This window comes from Capricornis sumatraensis, chromosome 12 (assembly GCF_032405125.1).
Source record: "Capricornis sumatraensis isolate serow.1 chromosome 12, serow.2, whole genome shotgun sequence".
NCBI lineage: Eukaryota > Metazoa > Chordata > Mammalia > Artiodactyla > Bovidae > Capricornis > Capricornis sumatraensis.
In genome coordinates this window covers 93023063-93049378 of record NC_091080.1, presented here as the reverse complement: position 1 = coordinate 93049378, position 26316 = coordinate 93023063, and the positions used below count along the sequence as shown (strand labels likewise).

General features: G+C 53.6%; 1 protein-coding gene across 2 annotated transcripts in view; it reads left to right on the top strand.

Annotated features, from left to right (window-relative positions):
* COL4A1 (collagen type IV alpha 1 chain) overlaps nt 1-26316 on the top strand; it is a 130072-nt gene that overhangs the window by 80583 nt on the left and 23173 nt on the right. The window contains exons 9-33 of one of the 2 annotated variants that reach the window (XM_068984269.1): nt 98-181; nt 266-328; nt 1649-1684; nt 2211-2252; nt 3443-3529; nt 3965-3991; nt 4158-4208; nt 5196-5240; nt 5326-5379; nt 6965-7006; nt 7939-8023; nt 8181-8216; nt 10096-10260; nt 12587-12682; nt 14040-14123; nt 14675-14745; nt 19132-19323; nt 19878-20046; nt 22810-22902; nt 22991-23095; nt 23667-23764; nt 24256-24406; nt 24612-24725; nt 25557-25724; nt 25840-25929. In XM_068984269.1, the coding sequence (XP_068840370.1) occupies nt 98-181; nt 266-328; nt 1649-1684; nt 2211-2252; nt 3443-3529; nt 3965-3991; nt 4158-4208; nt 5196-5240; nt 5326-5379; nt 6965-7006; nt 7939-8023; nt 8181-8216; nt 10096-10260; nt 12587-12682; nt 14040-14123; nt 14675-14745; nt 19132-19323; nt 19878-20046; nt 22810-22902; nt 22991-23095; nt 23667-23764; nt 24256-24406; nt 24612-24725; nt 25557-25724; nt 25840-25929 (2248 nt within the window). The remainder of the gene's footprint in view (nt 1-97; nt 182-265; nt 329-1648; nt 1685-2210; nt 2253-3442; nt 3530-3964; nt 3992-4157; nt 4209-5195; nt 5241-5325; nt 5380-6964; nt 7007-7938; nt 8024-8180; nt 8217-10095; nt 10261-12586; nt 12683-14039; nt 14124-14674; nt 14746-19131; nt 19324-19877; nt 20047-22809; nt 22903-22990; nt 23096-23666; nt 23765-24255; nt 24407-24611; nt 24726-25556; nt 25725-25839; nt 25930-26316) is intronic. The other variant, XM_068984270.1, reaches the window with a different exon arrangement.

The window sequence follows — 26316 nt, the reverse complement described above, 5'->3', positions numbered from 1 at the left end:
GGCTAGTCCCACACCAGCGGTGCGTGCCCCCTACTCCCTGGGCGTTCAGTCTCTTTCCATAAACATCAGTGTTTGTGACTTGACTTCTATCCCCCAGGGAGATCCAGGTGAGATTCTGGGCCATATACCAGGGACCCTGCTGAAAGGCGAAAGAGGATATCCTGGACAGCCGGGAGCGCCTGTGAGTACTGGCTGGATGATTCCGAGCTCGAGCTGAGTCTCTGCCTGGGCTGCGTCTTAATTCTTCTCTTGGTGAATTTTACAGGGTTCACCAGGCCTGCCAGGACTGCAAGGCCCCGTCGGGCCCCCAGGATTCACCGGGCCACCAGTAAGTCTGGGGGTGGGGAGTCTCTCTCTGAGGCTGCCGTTCAGAGAACACGTGCATTGAGGTGTGAAGACTCCTAAAATGGAGTGAACACTGTAGCCTGGGTGGGAGGGAGCTTGACGGACTGTGCATACCATGATGGCTGAGGCCCCTGCTGTCCCCCTGAAGCTCTCCCAACGTTTACCGGCTGTGCCCCAGGATAAAATAAAAAGCTGGGCCAAGAAACTTTGCACAGTGGTGAGCCCTTTCAATTCGGATTCAAGAATGAATTTCTGTTTTTTTAAAAAATTGATCTACCTTTTTAATTGAAGGATAATTGCTTGACAGAACTTTGTTGCTTTCTGTTTGGTGGCATATAGTTGACTTACAATGCTCTGTTGGTTTCGGGCATACAACAGGGGGAATCAGTTATACACGTATCCCCTCATTTTTAGATTCTTTCCTGTGTAGGTCGTGACCGAGTGTTGAGTGGAGTTCAGTGCGGTGCAGTGGGCTCTTATTAGTTATCTATTTGAGCTTCTAACTTAAGGGAGTGTTTGATTGGTGTTTATGGTCCATTTGCCCCCAGAGCTGTGGGGAAAGGGTTATAAAGAGATGTCACATGTCACAGGCAGAGACATCCCCCGGGCAGCATGTGAATCACTTGGGCTGTGAGGATGCCAGTGTGCCCCGTGAGTGGGGGATGCAGAGATGGACGAGCAGGCTCTGCCCTGGACCTTCCCTCGTGGGAACACAGTCATGTCCAGGAACCTGCTCTCCTGGGCGCTGTGGGCCCAGCCCAGGCTGTGAAGAAGCTGCGCTGTGTTTGTAGTGATGACTAGAAGCTGAGCTCCGAGATCAGCTTCCAGGAGGCTCTGCTCTGCTATCAGCCTCCTTTGCAACTGATGATTCTCCACAGAAGGGCAGCATCAGCTCCTCCTCCTCACACATTTTGGGAGCAAAAGAGAGTTCATGTTAACAGAGCTTACTTGGGAGTGCCCCGTTCGTAGGAATGGGTGGTGTGAGAATGCCATCCTCACCTGAGCCTGCCTGAGAGTCCGGGGGTTTGGTGGTGGGTTCATCCACTCCCTGATCGCCCAGCACACGCTCAGCTCAGTGGGTTCCATGGGGAACCCCTGGGATTGTGAGGGATTTTCGTCCCTATTAGTAATTATCTTGGACTGATTTCTGGTTGCTCTCAAAGGCTAACAGCTCTATAGTACAGGGAAAACATGTAATATCCAACAAACTCCTGCTCTAACCATGATATCTGAAGATAACTTTGGTACAAAGAAGCACACCAGGGTTGTGAACCGTATTTAATTAAAATGCTCTCTCTTCCAGGGCCCTCCAGGCCCTCCTGGCCCTCCAGGCGAAAAGGTAAAGATTGCTTTCCGTTTGTCTTTCTTTGGCGCTAGTGTGAGGCTGTCGTGACGTTGCTGTGACTCATTCCGTAGTCTCTGTAAAGTATTGCGGGAAGTTATAAGTTTCATGTCTGTCTCTACATTTAACATGTCTGTTCACCTACCCATCAGTCCATCAGCCTATCTAACTCTCTGTCAGTTAATCCACTCATCTACTGATCGGTTGATCTTTCCTCCTATCCGTCTGTTGGTCATGGAATCACTGATGTTTTCCTTAGTTTTCTAGAACCAGAGTTTAAAAATCTTGAATTTTTAAAAATGGTTTCTGTGGGATTCTTTTTGAGTAATACTTTAGCAAAGCTTTTAATAGACATTGAATACAGCAGGGTCACAACTTTCTTGAACATATCAATGTTATGTCTTTATGGGAAGAAGCTATTGCTTTAAATGTACCATCTTGCTGCATTTCATGTCGTATTTGTTAGATGATTCTGAGCAAAGTAGACAATGCTAGTAACAGAAGCCTGCCTTCTCGTCAACAGGGGCAAATGGGCTTGAGCTTTCAAGGGCCGAAAGGTGAAAAGGTGAGTGCTGTTTGCTTTGGGGCGTTTTCCTGGCCAAAATCACAGGTCTAAGCAGAATAAGATTTCCGCCTCTGGGCCGCCTCTTGGACCCTGATGACCGCAGTCCCTTCTCTGAACGTTCTTGCGTGTGTTGCTGTCTGCCTGGAGGTCGCGGCTAGGATGCGCTGAGATGACTTCGTGTGGGGTCTGACCCACAGGTGCAGCTTGCCTCTGCTCTGTTCACAGCAGTTGGTCACAATGTCCTCAGGCTGTGACAAAGCCCGAGCTGGGCTCCATCCTAAAAGGGTCAAGTGTAGGACGTGGCTGTTGGTGGCACAACCATACTGAACGCTTAAAGATGAGGCCACTGTACCCGAGTTGGGAGGAAAAGCGCCTTGGAGGCAGGGAGGCACAGGCTGGAAGGGGAGGCCTCATCCTGGGGGAGGGAGAGGCTGGCCCTGGGTCCCTGATGCTCCGGGGGTGCTCTGCACCACTTTGCCTGGACCGGCCGGTGAGACGCCTTCCGAGCGCTGGCTGCTGGGATCGCGGCAGCACCCGGTTCCCAAGCCGGTGCAGACGATGGCCACGTGGAGTGGGCGACCGTGGGCCTCCTCTTCTCAGCCCAGGTTTCCACCCCGCCTTTTCGTAAACCTCAGAGGATAGGGATCCTGCGCCGGGCGCAGTGGAGGTCTTTGGACCTCAGTCGCTGCGTGGTGCCGAGGTTTCAGTACTTCCCGCTTGCCAGCAGTGGGGCTTCCAGGAAGGAATCCCTGACGCTTCTCTCCTCGTTGGTTTACACGAAGAAAGCTTTCCCTCTGGGCACTACGAGGCAGCCAGCGCCCTTTCCTCCGCGCCATCAAGTGTGTCAGGCTGGCTTCTGTGTGCCGGCGTGTAGTACTCGCACTGTCTGTCTCGATGCACGGGCTGTGCACGTGTGCGCACATCCGTGTGTCCTCCGGGCGTTCAGGCTCTGTTGTCATAGGGTGGTGGCCGCCCTGACCGCGGGGCGGGACGGCCTTCTCCTGGCTTTGTGTCCTTAGTGGACTGTCTTCCTTCGGAAACTTGATTTTCTGCTGCGGCGAGGACAGGCTGCAACAGAACCAAGTCACGTTTTTTAAACAGTTCTATTCTTGATGTTTCCCCCTTCCGCCTTTCTCCGGCCGGTATAATTATTTTTATGCCTGATTAATCCCCAATTTTTGCCTCATCAGGGTGATCAAGGGGTCAGCGGGCCCCCGGGATTACCAGGACAGGCTCAAGTCATCACGAAAGGGGACACAGCCATGCGCGGCGAGAAGGTAGGGGCGGACTGCGTCCAGCGAGCGCTGCCTTCCTAGTCCTGAGCGGTTTCGAAGGGATAAAGTTCAGTTTCTCCGGTTCTGTTCACGCTGACCTGGAAGACCGGGGTGTGGACTCCCCATCGTATGAGAAGGGAGCCCCTTAAGAGCAGAGGCAGCTGGTCCGGTTGCAGCCAGACCGGCTGGAGGCCGACCTCCCGTGTGAGGGTCTCTGTGGGGGCGGCCGGGGCTGAGGGCTGGGGAGGGTTGGGCCCTGCGGAGCAGGCGAGCCCCCTGTGCCGTCTTTACGTCCATCACCCAGTCATGGCAGGAAGTGAGTGCTGCAGACCAGTGTGAATTTCCCGGTTACTGTAACAGGAAGAGCTGTGCGTTCCCTTGTACCTGTTCCGTGTAGCCACTACACAGTACTCATCTTTCTTTTGTAACTTATTTTAGGGTCAAAAAGGTGAACCCGGATTTCCGGTAAGCACCAAAGTCTCGTTTATCGTTGTTATTTTGTGTGAAAGACGGTCATGTATTGGCTTTAGGTTACAAGCTTATTTCAGCTTCTTTGGAACATTTACTTAATTTAGTAGTTTATTTAAATGTACGAATGGATCTAACCCTTTTTCTTTTTTTTTCTGTTAAGGGGCTGCAAGGGTTTGGAGAGAAAGGAGAACCTGGAAAACCAGGGCCCCGCGTAAGTGCTTCTGAAGCCCGCTCCTTCCTGGTGTGAGGCCATTTCTCCCCCACTGCTAGGACCACAGGGTCACAGGAGCGTAGACTCCAAGGGCTCTGCAGGGGCCCTCTGAAGCCCTGGCAGCAGGAGGAAGGAGGGAGTCAGCGTTAGAGGAGGGCCTCCCAGGTGACACAGCGGTGGAGACACCACCTGTTGGTGCAGGAGACACGGTCTCCATCCCTGAGTCGGGAGATCCCCTGGAGGAGGAAATGGCAACCCGCTCCAGTATTCCTGCCTGGAGAATCCCATGGACGGAGCAGAGGCTTATTCAGAGGACCGCCCCTTCTCCTGCCAAGATAGCGAGTCCGCCCTAACACCCCTGTCTCGGTTGGGCCCTCACTGAAGAGCCACCTGTCCACCTGCTCAGAGCATCTGGGCGCCCAGCTGCTCAGATGCTTCCCACGCCCCGAGTGACAGGAGGCCCACCTCCAACAGCTGAGACAGTTCAGCTTCTTCCCTGAAACGACGCGTGGAAACCGGTGAGCGTGACACAGTGGTGTATCAGCCGCCAGACACCCCCTCCCTGGCCAGTCGGAAAACCTCCCTGGTGTCAGCTCTGCAGCCAGGTGCCCTGATGCCGTAGGAGACTCGGAGTGAATCAGCCTCCAGTTTTCAAACATCGTGACGTCGTCTGTCGTCGTAGCCCTTTCAGCTCATAGCGACTTAACGTGTCTTCCATGACTTACTACTGTAGCGTGGCCGGTTCACCCAGAGCATTCATACAGTGTAATATCTTGTATTTGATTCAAACCCCTGGTGTTAGAGCATAGCTATGACTATTATTTATGCACTAAGCGAGTGAAGTCGTGTCCGACTCTTTGCGACCCCATGGACTGTAGCCTATCAGGCTCCTCGGTCCATGGAATTTTCCAGGCAAGAGTACTGGAGTGGGTTGCTATTTCCTTCTCCAACTTATGCACTACTAACATTTAAACTTTTGTTGCACAGGGAAAACCAGGAAAAGACGGTGAAAAAGGAGAAAAAGGCAGTCAAGTGAGTGTTTCTCTATGATTTTTTTAAGAAGCAAGGTGTTGCTCTTCCTCGCTTATGACTGTTGTTGCTTTCTGTCCCGTTTTAGGGGTTTCCGGGCGATTCGGGGTACCCAGGACAGCCAGGCCGAGAAGGTTTAAAGGTGAATGGCGACCCTACGTTCTTTTTGTCTTTTGCCTTTATTTTGCTCAACCTAAAAGATTTTCCTGGAATAAAGGACCACGCTCTCAAAGAACAGAAATTACGTGTGTCCCGTGTGGGAAAACACAACCTAGTAGCTCTATTTGTGTGCATGTGTTTTTAAAGAAAAAATATAAAGTGTTCCACTTTTATGTGGGTCTTTTTTTTTTTTTTGGAGTAGATTAATTTTTCCCAATTATGAAACAAAGTAAATGCAGGAAGATATAGAAAAAGAAAACTTGGGTAATTTTTCTACGACTCACCCAGAAATGGTCAGAATTCATAATTGTCCCATGTATACACATATGCATGAGCTTTTGAAAAATGGGACAGCATGACTTAGCTGGCTTTTCCCCTGGTGACATGTGAGGATATGTCCCAGCGTTTAAGTGTGGTTATATGTCGACACTTGGGATGCTTGTGCCTTTTTCTGCATGGTGTGTGGGTCTTTTCCATGTTTTTCTGATATTAAGTATCAGAAAAATACTTGTCTGGTCATTTCCCACCATAAATTCCTAAAATGTATAATTTTGGAATTAATGTTTAGACCCGTTTCTGGGGAAGCTTTTGCCACATGAGATAACATTGCCTTCAGAAGAAAGAACGCTTCATCAGCCTTCCATCTGACATCTGTTTGTTACTGAACTGAAACAAATACTTGCCAATCTGATACGCAGAGAAAACTGTGGTTTTATTTATTTATTTTTTGTGTGTGGGTTTATTTTTCTGTTTGAATCATGAGACTAGGTAATGTAAATCTCCACTAAAATAAGAAATGGATTGGAAATAATACTCATCTCTAACAGTAGGGAGAGGACCTCAGGGTTTGCTAAGCAAAGCCTGTGACAAACGGAGAGATCTTTCTCTAAGGCTGTAACTTTATGAGAAAGGCAATTCTTGTAGGCTGTAAAAGGTAAATTTGTTTAGAATATAGTAGCTAAGAGTTGTTTAAAGTCCCGTGATTATCTAAAATCTCTTCTTGTATTCAAATAAGAAAAATGAAAGCATGCTAATTCTGGTTTAACACAAGTTTAAAGCCTTAGCTTAGAAGGAAAAAAATGAAAAAAAAAAAAAAGCAAAGTAAGTAAAAAATGTGCCTTTATGAAATAATGTGCATATCTTAAGACTTTTAAAAGTATTATTATAATTCTTACATAAGAACATTACATATAAAAGGGTTTATTTCTTGAGTTTCTCATCTAATATATGTTAAATTAAGCCTCAGAGTGATAAGAATTTATCCACCCGATGTTTTCAAGTCATGCTGGAACTTAAAGGGAAAGGAAAAACACAAGTTTCCTTTTATTACGACTTTCAATGCAGGTTTAGACAGTCTTACACCTAAAATCCTCAACTAAAATGATTTCTTTAAGAAAATACATTTAGCTACCCTAAGCTTTCATATCTTTTTTTTTTTTTCATCTATTTTTTATTAGTTTTTTAAAAACTACTGTATAGGACTTCCCTAGTGGTCCAGGGGGTTAGAGTGCATTTCCAGGCAACCATTATAATTAAAGAAACACAAGTGAAGTTGTTTTCTTTTTCAGGGAGAGAAAGGTGAAGCAGGTCCTCCCGGGCTGCCTGGCACTGTGAGTACCGGTGGCATCTGCTGTCTGTGAGGCGGTTAGAAAAGAGGGAAAGAGGAGACAGGCTGACCCGTCCACCCTGGTCTGCTGTCTGTGAGGCGGTTGGAAGAGAGGGAAAGAGAGAGACGGGCTGACCCGTCACCTTGGCCACACACTCCACGACCTTCATAGAATGACGTTGGCGTGGGGGGTGCATGCAATTTGAACTGATGATTTGTGTTTTGTATCATGCGGTGTTTGGTATTTACTCGTTATCACATTTGGACACTTTCTGCCTATCTTTGACAACGAAAATGAAAGAGTCGCACGTGGATAACAATATTAGCAGCACATTTTGAAACGTAAATGAAAGGTGTGGTAAGGAAAAAGATAATCAGGGAAGCAGATCATCCATTGCTCCAGAGGAACTGTATCTGAAGGGCGGCAGGCGCCCTGTCCTCGCGTTTCGGCAGCTCAGAATTGGGGTGAACTGGTCCCTCCTTTTATTGAGGCTCACAGAGCCTTTTTCCTGTCTCATATTCCAGGGGCCTTAAAGAAGCATCCCCACTTCTGACCTCTTCCAATTAAAAAATTGAGTGTTCCTGTTACATATTTCCTGAGGAAATTTTAGGCAACTTTTGTGATAATACTCTTTTAAGAAGTCTGTTCTTGCAGCTTGTGTGAGCATTGAGATAGTCCATACGTAAGCCTCCGAATTCATATATTTCTAACTTGCCTTCACTGGTAAAGCAGATTATTACAAAAGGAAGCAGAACCGCCTGGCAGAGTTCATGGCACGGAGACCACTGGCTGTCTCCTCCGTGCACAACCCCCCCCCCCCCCCCCCCCCGTCACTTCTCTGCTTTCACGTGTCTGGAAATAATAAAAGTCTGTGCTGTAATGCACAGCCCAGCCCCTGCCCGGGCCGTGTGATGATCTTTTCTTCCGTAATTCAGGTTATTGGCACAGGACCCTTGGGAGAGAAAGGAGAGCCCGGGTACCCAGGGGGCCCAGGGGCGAAAGGGGAGACAGGTCCCAAAGGTGAGGTCCTTTCCTCCTCCTTACCCCCCCCCCCCCCCGCCCCACCCCCCTGCCTTCCCTGTTCCGGGGACCATGGGTACCCACAGCACAGAAATTCACGTCACACACCTCCAGCGAACCAGGCTCAGTTTGTCCCACTCTCTCTGCCTCCTTGTAGGTTTCCCAGGAATACCAGGCCAGCCAGGCCCTCCAGGTGAGCGTCAGTAACTGATTTTTAAGAGTGTTTGTCCGCTTTCTATGCTGTTGCCATTCTGAACACGTTTTTCCTCTGTGTCGGTCTGATACTTGCATAACATGGTCAGCAATGCTGTTGCACATTTTTCTAGCTCTGAAAACAAGGTGTGCTCCTGGGACGGAGTTTGCTTGTAAATTGCATGTTAGCATTTCCTCTCTCCCTGGCTCTGACTTAACAGCCTGCCTTTCCAACGCTGCCAGGGGTATGGTCGCCTTTCTGAAGACCACCCTGCCCCGCGCCCCCCCCCCGCCCCAAGCATCCTCGCTCTTCCTTGCCGTCTGTCTGGAATGCCTCGGCTTGAGACTGGACTCAAGGCTGAAACCTCTTCTAACTAATCTAATCACCCTAATCTTGCTTCCTGGGAGACTCCTGCGTCACTGAGCTTATGCTAAGTCTGTGCCTGCGTGCAAGTTTCGCATTTCCAGCGGGCCGAGTCATCGGGAGGCTGGGGGCTGCGCTTCCGCAGCGCAGATGCCTGCTGTTTGCACTGCAGGCGTGTAACAGAGCAGAGGTAATAGCTGCTCGGCTTGGAGCCCCCGCGCGCCCCGGGGTTGATCCCGCACGGAGCGCTCGCAGTCTTCCTGAGGCTTTGGTTGTGTCTGTTCTCTATTTTTAATTCTTATTGTTCTTTGTTATTTTATTTTTCCCTTCCTGACAGTCCTTACGTTGAAAGTTCTCCCAGAGCCCCTTCCTTTATTTTTACGGGAACAGACACCCCCTCGCCCTCGACCCGCTATCCACACCATCGAAGATTCACAGCAGCGGTGGCTCAAGGCTAGCTTTCAGCGTCCTGCATGCCTTTTTGCTGCTAAAATTTGGGCATTTACCCTTAAAATCATTCTTGTTCATCTATCCCACCCCTGTCTTCTCCTTGGGCAGAAAGCTTGCTGGACTTCCCGGGTGCTCTAGCGAACAGGTCACTTCCTGTCTCTTGCCAAATCTGCTTTCTCAGACCTCTTATCTGGCCCCATTAACATCTCAAGCTGTGGTTTTTAGAAACCGTCTTTGAAGCTGCCCTGGCCTTGTTCGCGTTCAGGCTGCCCCGCCGCCCTCTGCTGACTGCAGAGGCCCTCGCCTCCCTGCCAGCCTCCCTGCCTCTTGCGGATCACCCGGGCTCAGGTTCACGGCTGGGGTCCGGGTCCGGCCGTCCTTCCTGGGAGCTCTTCCCCGCTCCACTCTGCTCTTGCCTGGGCCAGCTCTTCAGGGTCACCTCCCTGTCCACTCTCCTGCTGCGGCCCCTCTCGGAGGCTGGCTGCCCACTCTCCGGAGCAGCAGTCACTTCCCCTGCGGCCGCCTGGACCACTGGGTCCCGAGCGCTTCGCCCAGACCCCTCTGGGCTGTCGCAGGCCCCTGCGATCTTGCCCCCACAAAACTCAGGGGGGCCGAGCTCGCCGCCTGCGCTCGCTCCACCCACCGCCGAGACATCGTGCTGTTCCCCAGGGCCGTCTCCCTGTCCTGACTCCTTTTCGGCTGGTTCCAGCCCAGTTCCCACCTGCTCTGCGTGCCATCCGCGGCGGCTCCTCTGAGCTGCGTTTCTGCCCCTCTCCTCTCTGAGCAGACATGGAGCGTCCTCTGTCTGGCCTGCTGGGGCCGCTGCGCTGAGGGGCCGCACAGATCTGAGAGCGGGCACAGGGAGCCCCTGCACCTCGCAGGGACTCCGCAGGGAGCCCTGGCCCAGCTGCATTTACGCGTGACAGCTGGTGCCCTCCTCGCTGAGCAGCCCGCGTTCAGCGGTGGTCTTCTGGTCATTCTCCTGGGAACAGAGCGAAGGGAACCAGTGATTCTGTCGTGAGACTTGGTGTCGTCTTGTGACTGTGAGGGTCTCTTCTGCTTCCAGGCTTCCCGACTCCAGGGCTGATTGGTGCCCCCGGCTTCCCCGGCGACAGAGGAGAGAAGGGTGAACCGGGCTTACCAGGCGTGTCGCTGCCAGGACCCAGCGGAAGGGACGGGCTTCCCGGCCCCCCCGGGCCCCCCGGGCCCCCTGGGCAGCCGGGCCACACAAGTGAGTACCTTGTGGGCATGTCCCGCGTGGCGTCCCGTCCAGGACGGGTGCAGGCAGGGCTCAGCAGGCTGGGGGGGCGGTGCCCGCGTTCACCTGCCGAGCCAGAGGCCGGGTGTCCAGCGACTTACGATTCTCTGCATCTCACGTGGGTGTCTTTGCCAAGTTAGTCGCCACAGAGAGGATGTGGAACATAGACTAATGACCCCAGCTTAGAGGGACCAGAGCCGGCTTAACCTGCATCCGAAGGTGGGGAGCAAGCTGGTCCTGACACAGACACGTGTGCACGGCCCCCCCACACACGTGTGCATGCACGCACACGTACACACATGTGCGCACATGCATGCACATGATGCCCACGCACGCACACACATACACACACACGGAGAAGGGGCTGCTCTGTCTGTGTGGTAACATAGTAAGTGGCTTCAAATCCGAACGGTTGTTTACCAGGTTTTTCCCATCTGTCCACCATCAAAGCTGAGCACAGAGCATGAACCTGTTGACGCAGTGAAGGGGGTTCTTTGGCTCCAAAGTAGCCCCAGTGCAGAGTGTCAGGACCTTCCAGGGGACTTGAGCTAACGGCCCCAGAGCTGAGCTGACCCCATTCAGCCTGCGCACAGCAGAGCGCCTGCAGCATGGCTCCTCGGGCTGCTGAAAGGCGCTCTCGGAGGTGCCCGTGGTTGACTCCCGGAGGGCAGACCCGGCTCCACGGAAGGACTTCTCGTGGATGAAGCCCTGTGTGGAGGCCAGACACGCCCTGGACGGCACTAGTGCCTCCAGATGGGCACCCTCACTGGGAACCCAGAACCCAGCGGCGCGCGTCTCCTCGTTAACGGGTCGGGAGTGACTTCACGGGGACTCCCGCCCCTTCTGATGTGAAACATAGAGAATGAAGATCAAATAGCGAAGTCCTGGGGGCACGCAGCACAAAGGCACGTTTCTCTGCATTTCTGAGAGAAGCTTGTGGGCACCAGAAGGGTCTTTGGGTGCTTATCACTCATTCCTTGGTCACTTGCTCATTCGACAAACATCGGCGTGCCTACGATGCCAGGCGCCGCCCTGAGACCTGTGACAGAGCCCACGAGACAGTCCTGACCTCCTGGGCCGCACACCATGGGGCAGAGACCAAGTGACTCAGTAGTGGATGGGGTAGCAGCTGGGGCTGCAGACTCAGGAGGAGACGACGTCAGGAGGGGAAGACCGAGGTCGGGGTGCGGGCAGGCGGGCCGGGGGGTGTAGTTTTAAATCGAGTGATTGGCAAAGAGGCTGGTGAGAAGCCAGTGTGGGGAAGTCCCGAGCCTTTTCTTAGTATTCTGCCAGTTCTGAAATGTGAACACCTCTCAGGGAAAGACGTGACCTTCTCTCCGCTGAGAATTGTGCCCTTCTCTCTGCTGAGAATTGTGCAGGGCGTGGGGGTTGAATACCTTGTGACATTTACCCTCTCAGTTTCCCAGTCGCCTTTTTCAGGGTGTGCAAATTAGGTGGTGCACACCACAGTGTGTTAGGTGGTGGTTCCATAAATGAGAGTTCTGCACAGATGGGGCTGGTGTGTGGGCTGTGGACGCAGGAGCTGCAGCCGTGGATGTCTGGGCTGCGCTCGTGATGAGTGGCCGGTGCAGCCCCGAGTTTAATCACTTGCTCTGACCTTTTCCTTCAAAGATACTGGAGAAGGAAGTGCTGACTCTATTACTGTGTGTCCAGAAGTAACACTGTTTTTTACTGGAACCCACAACCATTGGCGTTTGGGTCACTGCAGTTCAGTTTCATGCTTTTTCACATCAGTGATGCTCAGGATTGAATCAGAGCAATTAGGGGTATTCTCCCACGGGCAGTCTGCACCTCTGAAATAATGGGCACTTCGCTGTGAGTCTGCTCAGCAGGAAAAAAAGGCATAAAGTTGCTCAGGTCTCTGTTGACCTCACAGAGGTAGGATATGGACAGCCCATCACTCTTTGAGCCTCAGTTTCTGAATCTGTAAGGGTGATGGGGTGTACTTTGTCGTAAGGGTGCGGGTGTGTACTTTGCAAGATAATATGAAATAAGGTTCAGGACAAGGCTCAAGAGCTGAAATACATGTTAGAATCGTAAAGCAGAAACTTTAGCTGTGACGGCTTGTGACGGGGAACGGACGGACGCTCTGTGTGCTGGCCGCGCTTTACAAGTTAATGTACTGGGACTGTGTCTTGTCCAGATCACAGCTGGATTCCTAGTACTTGTCAGCCTAAACACAGGTCCTTTTGTAACAGAGATTGAATTAAGAGCCGGTGAGAACACCTGGCTTCAGCTTGGTGGGAGTGATCCTGTAATTGTTAAAAATCCATTTCAGATGGACTCGTGGAATGCCAGCCTGGGCCGCCAGGGGACCAGGGTCCTCCCGGAATTCCAGGGCAGCCGGGGTTGACGGGCGAAGTTGGAGAAAAAGGTAAGAGGTTTAATCGTTCAAGAAAGGGTGACTGTGCTTGGACATGTGATACGTTCCTTCATATGTACTGGCTTTGGGCGGACGTGGGTACGTTCTTCATTTGAAGCTCTCTTCAGAGTCCCTTCCTGAGACGCGCCTTCCGACGGCCCTGCTGAGATTACTAGGTGCTGGGGAGACGGTTATCACCGGGGAGGCAACGGGGGCCTTGAAGTCAGAATCCCTCCCTGTGGTCAGTAGATTAAATTCCCAGATTGATAGCTCTGTGCTGTCCTTTGGTTCAAAGTCTGAGACTCCATTCCCCAGGAATGCACATCTTTCCAGCCGTCAGCCCTATCACAAGCGTGCACACAGGATGTTCACACCCCTGTCTTAGTTCCCTTAATCATTGTGAGCAGCTCTGAGGTGGCGGGTTGGCCGACTCCACCCACGGCTCTGTTTTATCTTCACCTTCTCAAGGGCCTGTAATGCCAGCCCAGGACTCAGCATAATCCCCTCACAATCTTGGGAACGATGGCTCATCTCTGTACAGACAGGCCTGCCTTAGCGTGGGCTAAACCAAGGATGTTCTGGTATTTATACAGTATGGCTCTTAACGCCCAGAACAAAGAGAGTGTGGCCTCCATAAGACTGATCCCTCCGGGCCCCATGTCTGGCTTTAGATTGCAGAGAATTTGTGCTCTTCAAAAGTTCAACGTGCAAATGCCTGGAAAACGTCTCAGCACTTTGACAACCATGTACGGTGCAGAACCCTAGATACAGTCGAGGTTTAGGACAAAGGCCCTAAGACATCCCAAAGGCCTTAGCGTAGCTTGAAGATCAAGAGGCAAGAGGTTCGCATTTCCAAAGAAAGGTGTGTCCTCCCGTCTTCCGGCTCTGGGGTTCCTCTGGTCGTCCCTCCTCCGTGCCAGGTCAGCTCTTGCTTTTTGTGCCTTTTTAGTCCCCCGTGTCATCTGTCAGCCTGGAACACAGGTTCAAAGTCCCGGAGTTAGAGGGGCAGTTGCCTAAGAAACGCTAAGCCAGAGAAAAAGGTGATGGGGAGTTTCAGAGTTAAGACAGAAGGATGCAGCCGTGTCGTCTCGGGCTGATGAGCAGAGTGGAGTTCTGGATCACTGTGGATTGAGGCAGGGCCTGTCCCTCTGCAGGACAGAAGAATGGGGCTCCTTGGAAGGGTCCCCGTGGTCGCCTGTGGCCGTGCCGAGTGCAGAGGGCAGGCCCCATGTCAGGGGCCCGCGGCCGCTGGCAGCTGGATGCGTCCTGAGTGGGCCCCGGGTGGACGGTGCCTCTCCTGCGCTGCCGCTGTGCTACAGGGCTTTCTGCTCCCTCGTTCCGCATAATAGCCCATGTCTCCTTTCTTTAGGTCAAAAAGGAGACAGCTGCCTCGTCTGTGACACAGCAGAGCTTCGTGGGCCCCCAGGGCCACAGGGACCCCCCGGAGAAATAGGTAAGACCCCCAGTGTGAAAGGGACCGGGTTGGGATTGGCTTCAGTGGGTCGGAACCTTCGCGGTGAAGCGCATCTTACATGCCTGACCAGATGGTCTGCATCAGCGTTAAAGCAAGAGATGAGAAGTGGACCTGCCCTTCCGGGATTTATCCATTTTGTCGAAAACGATCAAGATGGCCTACACATTCAGTGTCAGAAAGGTTTCCTCGTGAAAGGGTAGCAGCAGGTGGTTCACACAGCTCTGAAACCTTCCTCATCTCAGAGGAGGTCACTGCCTGCTTTGGCAAAAGTGGTCCCTGGATGGGTGGGCAGGAATTTGTAGCCATCCAGAGTCAGGGGTCCTGGTGTGCATTCCAGGGTCACTTCCCCACTTCTGAGCCCACTTTAGGCATTTTTTTTGGTCATTACTCTCTTGAGATTCTTTAAACATCATCCACTTTGTATAAAAATCTTTGCACTTTTGAATCTTGAAGAAAAAGGAAGTATTTTGAGCTGTTAGAAAGTGTCTTATCAACAATGTGCTGAATTTTTCCTCCATCTCTTACAAAAGGTTTCCCAGGACAACCAGGGGCCAAGGGAGACAGAGGCTTACCCGGCAGGGATGGTCTGGAAGGAACGCCTGTAAGTAAACCAGTCTGAGTTCCTGTATGTGTTAGAAGTTGCCACCGAGCAAACCAGCTAAGGCGTATCTTTTTACACCTGCAAATGGACTCTTGCTTTATTTGGGAGCCAGTAAAGGACTGCTTTGTGGAACAGTTAGAATTACTCCCCATGTCCTTCCTGACTGACTGATTGAGCTGACAATGGGCTGAAGCATTGAATCCAGTACCCTCATCCCAACTTGCTGGTCTTCTCACCTGGTCAGAATTCAGCTGCCAGTTAACCTGTGTCCAGGTGTGGCTCAGCACTGGTGGGCACTTTCCCACAGGGCCTCTAGAGGCTCTTGCAGCCAGTGGTGCCACCAAGGGTCACGCCAGAAGCTGCGCTGGTGAGCTGTTGGCTTTCTGCATGACCATCCATCCTACACCAGACAGCCTGGAGCTCCTCAGTGAGTAAGTTCAGCAGTGATGGTTTCTATGGTGATGGAGGCGAACTGACCTGTTTTCTTCTGGAAATCTGAGCCATTCCTTTACTCTCATAATTGCAGATACAGATTTTGAAAATTCCTATCACCAACATCTATTATAAAGATGCTTTTTCAAACCTGTAAAGGCCATATCTCCATCTCAGGATGTGAGATCTTTCGGTTAAACAGAGTTTCAGTTTCTTAACCTTCCTGCTTTGTTTTGAAAGGAGTCATTGACTAGGAAATTACAGTAACGATCTTCCGTATTGAAGGACATGACTTCTGTGCGTGGAAGCAGCGTCTCTGCTAAAGCTTTTAGACCTGCGGGGTTCGTTCTTACATTGACTTTGTTCTTCTAAGTTCAGTAAAAGCATCAACCAGCTTCTCCAATTTCTTTCATTGCTTTTTTCTTTTCATTTCTCTTTTGTGCTAAATTGAACATTAAATCTTTAGCATTATGCTTTTTTGGTGTACAAATTACATTTGTAGTTTAAAAAGATGTTTCTGGAAGGTTCTATAAGAGTGGGCCAGGCCAAGAGTGAGTTGAAATAGGAATGAGACAGCTGGAATTCAGTGGTTTTCTCCGTTTGAAGTCAGATCATGGGCCTCTGCTCTCCAGAACTTCCCCGGTGCCTGGGGAGCTGAGTTAGAAGTTGCAATTGTTTAAAAAATTTCTAAATAAGTTGTAAGTTCACAGAGCTGGGAATGCTGACTGTGGTGGGGATCAAAGTCGGAACCACTTTGAAGGCCACAGACAGCGTCTGGACACGGTCTTTATCTCCTCGGCCTTTCTGGAATAAAGACTTCCTGCTTCGAGTCTGCCTGGAACCTAGTTCAGACACCCGCCCCTAGATCCAGCCCCAGACCCAATAAAAATGAGGAAAAAAAGGAAGGGATGGTTGAGGAGAAGCCATGATAAAGAAAAAATGCAGAAAATGTACAGCAAAAAGGCACATCCCTGTACCTTGTCCGCCAGAGCTCCTTTCTTGGGATAGCGGGAAGACACCTCTGAAAACTTCTCTGGGGAAATAGCTTGAGATGGTAATGGTTTTCCTTTTGTTAGATGCAGTGTCACAGCTCCAGTGGTTAAACTAGCTCAAAAATGTGCTCCCCTTATTTCGCATTTGGCTGGAGGCTAAAAGAGGCTCTGTAGACCAGGAGAGCCAGCTGGGAAGTCGATTCCAGTGGAAACCCCTCTGATCCTGCACTTAACTAGGGTAGCGTTTCTGAGACATGTCCTCTGAAGGCTGAGAGTTTGATTTTGGGGAGCAGAGTCCACTCTGAGATGCTGAAGCCCAGCCCCTAGCAGGTCTGGGGTCACTGGGAATGACCTATGCTGGTTGGATGGAACGTCTCCTGAATCTTCCCAAGGCGGCACACTTTTTGGAAGAAGACTGCGCAAGTCGTCAGATCTCCAGTTTGTGAAGCCGATGCTGAACCACCAAGGCAGCTTTTGATTCTTCAGTATTTATCTTAAGGGATAAGAATCAAAAGACCTTTAAATCGTTTGGGATTAAGAAGGTCTGTGGCACAGAAACCACAGGAGACATCCTTGGGTTGTAAATGTCACTTTTCAAAGAAACCCTGGATTTCTCCCTTGATGCCTGGCGAGGTCATCGGTATGGGGGGAAAAATTGTATTTTTCCCACCCTGTGCTCATAGTATCAGAGAGCACTGTATTTCTAAGCTGTGAATCATCGACATAGCGTAAGAGGGTGCTTCTGGTTTGGGAAGATCTGCACTGACTGTAATTCCGTACCCTGGCGTTTGTCTTTTACTGATGGATGTTGCTGGTTCAGTATGTCCTTCCTCCAGCATCTCCCTCTTGGAGATGGACACACGGAGACAAGAAAGAAAGCCTTGGTCTTGCCCTCAAAGCCCTGAAAAGCTAGTGGAGAGATGAGCAGACAGTGAATGTCCCTGAGAGCAGGGAGGACCCCAGGCTGCACTGTGCTAGCATGGGAGCAGGGCTCCTTGGTCTGTCTGAAGAGGTTTCTGAGTTTAGCTGGGCATCATCGCTGACTCAATGGACATGAGTTTGAGCAAGCTCTGGGAGTTGGTGATGGACAGGGAGGCCTGGTGTGCTGCAGTCCATGGGGTCGCAAAGAGTCGGACACGACTGAGCGGCTGAACTAACTGAAGGATTCACGGGAGCTAAAATTAACTTGGAGAGAAAACGCTACAAAATACCACAGCAGCTTTCAACCAAGTGATGAGTCTTCCCTGATCCCTGCTCACCTTCCCAGCGTGTGGCTGGTGGAAATACTGCGTGGCCCCTCTGGGGACCAGCACACGTAGGTTGAGCGTCTTCCCTGATCCCCCAGGAGAGCTGAGCGAAGCGTGCTCGGCTCTCAGGGGCACTTTCGGCCCAGGGCCAGCTCTGGCCAGCGGTGTCTGGCCAGCGGCGCTTTCTGCCAGGATAGACCTCCTTGGTCAGTACCGTCCAGTTTGGGCAGTCCTGGCCGGTGGTGCCTGCTGAGTCCTTGAAGTGTGGCTGTGGGACTAAGGAACCGAGGCTTAATGTTAAGTTTTTAAAGAGTAGTGGGCAGAACAGCCCTGTCGCCCCCTCCCGACTTCTGGAAAAGCCCTGGCTGGCTTCGGCTGCGTCTCTGAGAAGGGGTAACTGCCCGTCTGGGCAGAGCAGCTGCCCCACAACTTAGCTGGCACCATCTGACTCCTCGGAGGCCAGATGAGCAGACACATGTCAGCCCCACGGTGATGCCTCCCTAGCGTGCCAGCCCCCAAACCCCTCCGAGCCGAGCTCCCACGTCTGTGTCCGAGGCAGGCTTTCCTCGATAACACCTTACTCCACGGGGCCCACGGGGTGGGGGGGGACCCAGGACGGGCTCTGCGGCGGGAAATCAGCACTTTCTGGCGTGCGGTCCTGGACATATCACCGACCTTCTCTAAATATTAGCTCCTCACCTGCGGAACAGCCGTTCCCGCAGTTTCCCTGCAGAGTTGGGGTAAGAGTCAGGGGTGCGACACCTCGCAGGCCTGTGGGGAATGGGAGCCGTGTTGCCGTCTAAAGGTTGTGTGGATTTGGGTGTCTCCCTGCCCTGTGGCTCCCTCCATTGAGGAGCACAGGTTACACATAGACACAGAGGTGTGTGCGTGCATGTGTGTGTGTGCATGTGTGTGTGTGTGGTTTACAGACATCCAAAATCCATTTCAAAGGGAATTTACAAAAAGGGGCTCAAGCCACACGAATCTGCCTAGTGAGTAGGCAGCCTGCAGACTCCTCTCAGAGAGCAGCTCACTGAGACAGTCGTTGGAAGTCCTGGCTCTTCCCTCTGCTCGGGAGGCTGGAGGAAGCACATTCCAGGGCTGTGGGCCTCCTTTGAGGATCCTGCCTTCCAAGAGCTGAGAGATAGTCTCTTGGGAAACTTACTCCTGTTCCGTTGACGGCTCAGCGTTGCAGTTACAGAGCTGGTTGGGTGCTTGCCACGGGCGTCTCCTCTGCCCAGGTGCCCTGCCCCTTCTCATCTCTTCCGGAATTAGGGCCGTGAGTGAGGAAGGGAAGCTGCGTTGATTTCAGCACTAGCCAGACGTGGAGAACGTGGCTGTTCCCAGCTCTGGCTCTGGCTCCTGGGCCCAGGTAGTCGCAATCCAGCCCCTGCCAGTCAGAGCTGACCTGTTCTGGGCAATGTTAGTGGTTGTGAAAGGCAAGAAAGTCCCCGGGGACTGGCCCATGGGTTGGGGACAGCTGCTTTTCTGTGCCTGTCCCCGTCAGCGATCCCTCCTAAAGGCTTTTTCAGGGCAATACGGCAGTGAGGTCAGCTCAGGGCTTGGTCACAGAACTGCTGGCTGGCTCCCAGACAGGGAACGAGGAAACCTATGCCCGTTCCCACTTGCCCAGGCGTCCTGGCTCCTTGTTGGGTGTGCTTTGCTCTCTGGACGAGCGTCTTTGCTGGGGGCATCATAAGGCTTTGTTCTTGCAGGGTCCTCAAGGTGCGCCAGGGCTCATGGGCCAGCCGGGAGCCAAGGGCGAGCCCGGCGAGATCTACTTCGACATACGGCTCAAGGGCGACAAAGGAGACCCCGGCTTACCAGGCCAGCCCGGCATGCCAGGCAGAGCGGGCTCCCCTGGAAGAGACGGCCAACCGGGCCTTCCCGGCCCCAGAGGCTCCCCGGTAGGTGGATTCCCAGACTCTGAAGGTGTGCTTGATGGATGGATATGCAGATAAACGAGGCACTGGTGTCATAACTGCCTGTTTCCACTCGGGGGTCATTGTCGTAGACAGACTCGTCTCTCATCCCCTGGGAAAGCTGTGGTCTGTAAACTCGGGAGCTGAGAACCTCACCTTAAACAATGAGATGATAAGGGGGCCACTGTCTTCTGATGGATCTGGGGGAACTGAAAAGGTGCCCACCTGTTGGGTGGGAGATGAAGTTTAAAGTTAATGGCGTTCAAGTCACTCTTTCAGAGAAGATTCCAGAGATGAATGCCTTCCTCTGTGGCGTGTGCCCTGGTCTGGGGGGAGGCAGGCAGGGTGATTGCTCTGCTGAGATGGAAGAATGCTGGTTTCACTGATTAACTGCAGGTTGACCTTTGCTGACGGGTCGAGGTAAATAAGTAGCGCGGCCACGTTAGACCCTGGTCACTCTTTTACCACGGATGCTGGGAAATGTGCGCTAGCTCGGAGCGCTGGTATGTCTGCTGATAACGCTCTCTTTTTCACTCCAGGGTTCAGTAGGATTGAAAGGGGAGCGTGGCCCCCCGGGAGGCGTTGGATTCCCTGGGAGCCGTGGCGACATCGGCCCTCCGGGGCCTCCAGGCTTCGGCCCGATTGGCCCCATTGGTGACAAAGGACAAATGGGCTTCCCAGGAAACCCTGGGGCCCCCGGCCAGCCAGGTGAGACCCGAGGTCCTCGGGTGCTGCCCCAGAGCACCAGGAGCCTGGGCTCAGCCATGCGCGGGTGTGGGTCTGGTTTCAGTCCTGCCAGGAGGGCGACTGTGGCCTGGACAAGCCCTCCCTTAGCATTCCCGTGTGTCATCCCTTCCCTTATGAGCCGGGCCAGGTGATATGTGTAGCATCTGGATGACAAGAAGTTGAATTTAAGGGAATTTCCTTATGAATAACTATGCCATGCATGGCAGCCCTCTCTAGTATTCTTCCCTAGAGAATCCCATGGGCAGAGGAGCCTGGCAGGCTCCAGTCCAGGGGGTCGCAAAGAGTCGGACAGGACTGAAGCGACTTAGCATGCAGCACGCACATGCCGTATGTACCAGCGAAAATCAGCCCTTTATGTGGATGTTAAAACAGCATAAGCCTGTGCTCCGTTTTTCCCCGAAGAGTGGCCCGCTTTGGCTTCTGTGTATCCCAGGCCACGTCCTTCCCACCCCTCCGCTGATCTGCACCCACTCAGTGACGTCCACAGCCACATCGACTTGGCTGTTTAGTTCCGAGCTAGCTTCAGTCACCTGACAGGTTTTCGTGTTGCTCTGGGCGCCGCGCATGCTGCCAAGTGGCCAGAGAGGCAGCAAGCCAGAGCTCCCACCCTCCCAGAGCCCACCGCCTGGGCGTCAGCAGAGGACGTGGGGCGCAGGCCGTGTGAGGGGTCCCACGGATGTGCTCCACGGCATCGCCGTCCCTGGTTCATCATCGGGGACCGCAGGGAAGGGGGCTCCCCAGGGCCTGCACGCAGTAGCTGCTCACTGACCTGTTAGCTGACTGTGATTCACTGGAAGGACTGATGCTGAAGCTGAAGCTCCAGTACTTTGGCCACCTGATCTGAATAACTGACTCACTGGAAAAGACCCTGATGCTGGGAAAGATTGAGGGCAGGAAGAGAAAGGGACGACAGAGGATGAGATGGTTGGATGGCATCACTGACGCGATAGACCTGAGTCTGGGCAAACTCCAGGAGACGGTGAAGGACAGGGAAGCCTGGCGTGCCGCAGGCCATGGGGTCTCAGGGAGTCAGACACGACCTAGCAGCTGAGCAACAGCTGAGAAGAAAGGGACACTGACATGGTTGCCTGCAAAACTTAGAAAAGAGGTCAGGAGTGACCTGGACACAGAGGACAGAGGACGTGAGCTTTGCTGAGACGTCTTAAAGGTGGGAGAAGTGAGTGGAAGGTGGCCGGGGTTGCTTCCAGTGGTGTGACCAGGAAACCCCGAGGAGCACAGTGACTCAGCAGTGGACGGTCAGAGTTTCCAGGAAGAGCTGCCCACTGTCCTGAGCCGGGGTCCAGCCCCGAGTTCCATCAGTCCCGGCCCCCTCTGGGAGCCGTCATCTCCCTGTGAAGGCACAGTATAGAGCCATCGGCTCGGTACTGCAGGAAATGCCAGTAGCCTTTGATGGAAGTCCAAACCCAGCTGGCTGTGTCGCTTATTACTGCTGTCATTGCTGGGTAATCACCGGTTACTTGGCCTTAAGTTAGGACTTACTTGTTTGCTGTTTAGCAAGGATCTGAGAAATGTCTCATTTATGATTCCTTTCGGGGCAGGACGTCCTGGGCTTGACTTAGGAAGCACCTCGGTCTTGGAGAAGGGGCTGTCCTGCTCCTGATTCCCAGAGCACCGTCTTGAGTGTTCTTTGTGCTTCTCGAATCTGAACACTGCTGCTGCTAAGTCGCTTCAGTCGTGTCCGACTCTGTGCGACCCCATAGACGGCAGCCCACGAGGCTCCGCCGTCCCTGGGAGTCTCCAGGCAAGAGCACTGGAGCGGGTTGCCATTACCTTCTCCGAATCTGAACGCTGGCAGAGTGTAGATAGGAATCAGCTTTTTTTCTCAGCCAGAAACCAGCATCATCAGAAAAGCCAGTGGGGTACACACAGATAGGTCTTGAGAGGATGGGAAGAAGGTTCCGGAAGGTGGGAAGCCAGCGGTGCTGTCGGTCGTCCACGTTCTGGAAGGTCCCTGGGCCTTTCCCGACCCCGGCAGCTCTGGGGTTAGAGACCCAGCTGCTCTGATCGGCCAGAGCTGTGTTTACTTTGAGGATTGTAAAAGCCTCATTCCCAGGCCTAGAGCTGATAGCAGAGATGTGTTGGGGTCAGGCCCCGGCGGTTCCCACAGCCTGTAGCTAACGAGAGTGCCGGCCGCCCTTAGGAGGGCCTCCTTATCCTGAATTCTTTAAGGTACACTATGATTCAGTGGGGATGAGTCCCATGGTCCTTCGTGACACAGCTCAATCCTGACACCCAGTGGTCCTCGAGGCACGAGCGCTCAGGGGCTGGGCCTGCCCCTCCCAGCTTGCAGAGGGAAAGGGGGCTTTTCTGGGCTGCTGGCGATAACCCAGCTTGTGTCACCTGCGGAGCGGGTCCTGAAGATGACTTCCAGCAGACGGGCCTCAGAGCAGCTGAGAGCCAGTCCTGTCTGAGACGCTCAGGGGGCCGGCCAGAGGGTCCTGACTTGGACGGGTGGTGACCTGGGGTCACCTTGCTCTCTGTGCGTGCGGAGTTTTCAGCTTTTCGTGACTCTTGTTTTGGACACGTAAGGGATGCCTGTGTCGACCGAACGTCCGGGTCAGTCTGGACGTTTGTGGAGAAGAGGTGGTCGGTCTCTGCGAGGCAGGCTTCGGTGGGAGGAAGGCAGGGAGGCGTGTGGACGGGGCCGCTCTCCCGGACGCGAGGCTGCGGCCCTCACGCCGAGCGTTTGTTCTCTTTCCCCAGGTCCCAAGGGAGAGGCGGGAAAAGTTGTGCCCTTGCCTGGCCCCCCTGGAGCAGAAGGACTTCCCGGGTCCCCCGGCTTCCAGGGGCCACAAGGTACCCTTAGGGTTCTCGCCGGTTCACCTAGGGGCCCCCTGGGAAAGCGCTCCTGTTCTCCTCTGACCGCCGGCCTCTCCCGCCGCAGGTGACCGAGGTTTTCCTGGAAGCCCTGGAAGGCCGGGCCTCCCCGGAGAGAAGGGCGCCATCGGCCAGCCTGGGATTGGATTTCCTGGGCCTCCCGGCCCCAAAGGTGAGCCCTGCTGGGGCCTCATGAGGGGTCTTGCTCACGTGCCGGTTTGGGGACTTCCCTGGCGGTCCAGTGGCGAAGACTCCACTCGGTCAATGCACGCGGCACGGGTTCAGTCCCTGAGCAGGGAACTAAGTTCCCGTGTGTTGTGTGGTGTGGCCAAAGGGTTTTTTTTTTTAAAGATGCAGGTCTGCACTGGGAGATCTGGGCTGGTTTTCTAACCAGGCGAAGGGGATGCCCCCTGACCTCACTCAGAGTCCCCAGAGTCTAAATAGCCATTCCCAGTCTGCAAATACTGGTGTGATGTGTTTGCAGGGAGCAGATAGGAAAAAAAGTTTACAAAGAAGGCAACGAACGGAGGGGCAGGACAGAGGGAGAAAGAGGAGGGGGCGGCCAGTGCCGTGAGTGGTCCCTGCCCCCAGCTGCCCCCCACCAGGCCCAGCGTGGTCTCATCTTCCTTGCTGACCCCCTTAAGTCTGTTCAAGTTCTTCTGAGCAGGTTAAAGAAGTGGAGGATGTCGGGAATAGTATTTTACATTGATTTACACTGATATTTTTTTGACTCTTCCAAACAGGCGTTGATGGTTTACCTGGCGATGCTGGACCTCCTGGGAATCCGGGTCGTCAAGGCTTCAACGGCTTACCTGGCAACCCCGGTCCACCTGGCCAGAAGGTATGCATCGAGCGTTCCCCAGATTGCTGTCCACATTGCTGTGATGAACTGGGCACGTAAAGCACGGGCTGCTAATCTCACGGGGCGTGTTGGGTCAGCGTGTTTTATGTGAAATAGCATCAGACAGGAAATACCAAGCAAATGGGGTAGCACACAGTCCTGCATGTTTTTTCCACTTCCCGTCTGTGCTGTGGCCCGTGTGTGTCCTGGGTCTCAGTGTGCAACGTGTGTCTTACCGGGAGTGGAGGAAGAAAGCAACATGAAGCCCCCAGGAGGGTGGCCGGCAGCCTCTCTCAGCCTCTGTGATATGGACGTTTGGGCCCAGTAATTCGTCGTGACGGGGACTGCCCTGAGCACTGCGGGCTCCTTAGGCGCCTCCTCCGTGGCCCGAGCCACAGATAGCAGAAGAGCTCCCCGAGTGCACGCCAGGTGTGACAGCCCACAGACCTCGGCTCGGAGGGTCACCAGCTTCTCTGTGCTTCGGTCTCCAGGGCGAGCCTGGAGTCGGTCTGCCGGGACTCAAAGGCCTGCCTGGGATACCTGGCATCCCTGGCACCCCTGGGGAGAAGGGAAACGTCGGAGGACCAGGCGTTCCTGGAGAGCACGGTGCCATCGGTCCCCCAGGCCTCCAGGGGCTCAGAGGTAACGTCTTACGGGCAAATCCAGCTGGTGGCAGGGAAGGGGCCTGCTTATCCTGTGGCCTCAGAGCCCCTGCTAGGTCCCATAAGTGGTTGTTGAATGAATGACGAGAACCCTGGACGGCTTCCCGGAACCTGGTGTGGTGGGTGCTACGCCCCAACACGGCCGTGTCCCTGTGCGATGTGGTCACTGTTTCTTCCCCGTCCAGGTGACCCGGGACCTCCTGGATTGCAAGGCCCCAAAGGAGCTCCGGGAGTCCCCGGAATCGGCCCCCCTGGAGCAATGGGCCCCCCCGGAGGACAGGGACCCCCAGGGTCATCAGGTGATACAGCGTTCTTCCAGAATGCCCCCTTTCCCTAACTCCCAATCTGTGGCTCAGAGGGGAAGAGTCAGCTCTCTTGTGGATGCAGCTCTATTTTGTGGATACACGTTTGATGGCTCAGATGGTAAAGAATCCATCTATAAAGCCGGAGACCTAAGTTTGATCCCTGGGTCAGGAAAATCCCCCGGAGCAGGGATAAGGCAGCCCACTCCAGTATTCTTGCCTGGAGAACTCCATGGACAGAGGAGCCTGGCGGGCTTCAGTCCATGGGGTCGCAGAGAGCTGGTTAGGACTGAGCGACTAACACACAGTCACGGATGCCATTCTCTTCCTCTCTCTGAACTTGGTTTATGTGCCAAAGACACTTCCCCTTTACTGTATAGTCAGTACCTTTTTTATTTAATTCAGAAGGATCGGCGGCTCTGTCTGATCCTTCCACAGGAGGGGTAGTGAGTCGTGGGTACCACGGGAGTCCGCGTCTGGAAGCCGCCTCTGCCTTTACAGCCATCGTCAAATGAGACGGTGGTGGGCAGCAGAGGACAGCCAGGGAGAGCTGCGCGGGGGACGCTGGGCTGAGTCTCACCCCGTGGAAGGGCCGGGGAGGAGCCTGCTGCCGACGCCCCGCGGGCAGAGGGAGCTTCGTCTTGGGACAGGGCGTGCCCAGCGGCAGCCCCACACACCACTGTCTGAGGATGGGGAGCAGCTCCCTGGCCCCTGCCCTGATGTGGCCACAGCCACAGGCCTTCTGCAGAAAGTCACGGGCACACGGGCTCCAGGGCACCGCTGGACACCTCTCCAGTCCCGCCGACGCCCCTTCTCTTCCCGTCTCAGGCCCCCCCGGAGTGAAAGGAGAGAAAGGCTTCCCTGGCTTCCCAGGTCTGGACATGCCGGGGCCCAAAGGAGACAAAGGGTCCCAGGGGCTCCCTGGCCTGACGGGGCAGTCGGGGCTGCCTGGCCTTCCTGGACAGCAGGGCTCCCCCGGCCAGCCTGGCATTCCAGGTGAGTGACTGCGAGCTCCACCCACCTGGGCCTGGGGAGGTGCCTCCCGGCTCTCGTTCACGCCCCTCTTTCGGCCTCCGCCACCAACATTCACGCTCCTTCTGTCCGGCCACAGGTCCCAAGGGAGAGATGGGAGTCATGGGGACTCCGGGGCAGCCCGGCTCGCCAGGACCAGCGGGTGTGCCAGGATTGCCGGGTGCCAAAGGTAAGGAGCGGTTACTTCGGAAAAGCTTCTGTTGTGTATGTCTGGGCCCCACTACCTTGTGGGAAATTCTCTAATCGTTGTAGGTTGTAGTTCATCCCAGGAAACCTAGGAAAGAAGGTCAAGCGAGGGGTCCAGAAGTCCCCCTCATGTAACTCATGATTCATGGGGATTACAGCCTGTGCCCTCCCAAAAAGCCAAAGAGAAGACAGGTTTGGGGGTTTTCTTTGTTGGCACCATTGAGTTTTTTTAAGAAATAGTGGAATCTTCAATCACGCAAGTTCAGAGGAACTGAGTCTTTAGAGTCAAAGTAGCAAACAGAGCAAGTTTACAAGTCTTAATTTTTATTTCCTATCATGACATTTGGTCCAAAATAATGTTGTTGTTTTT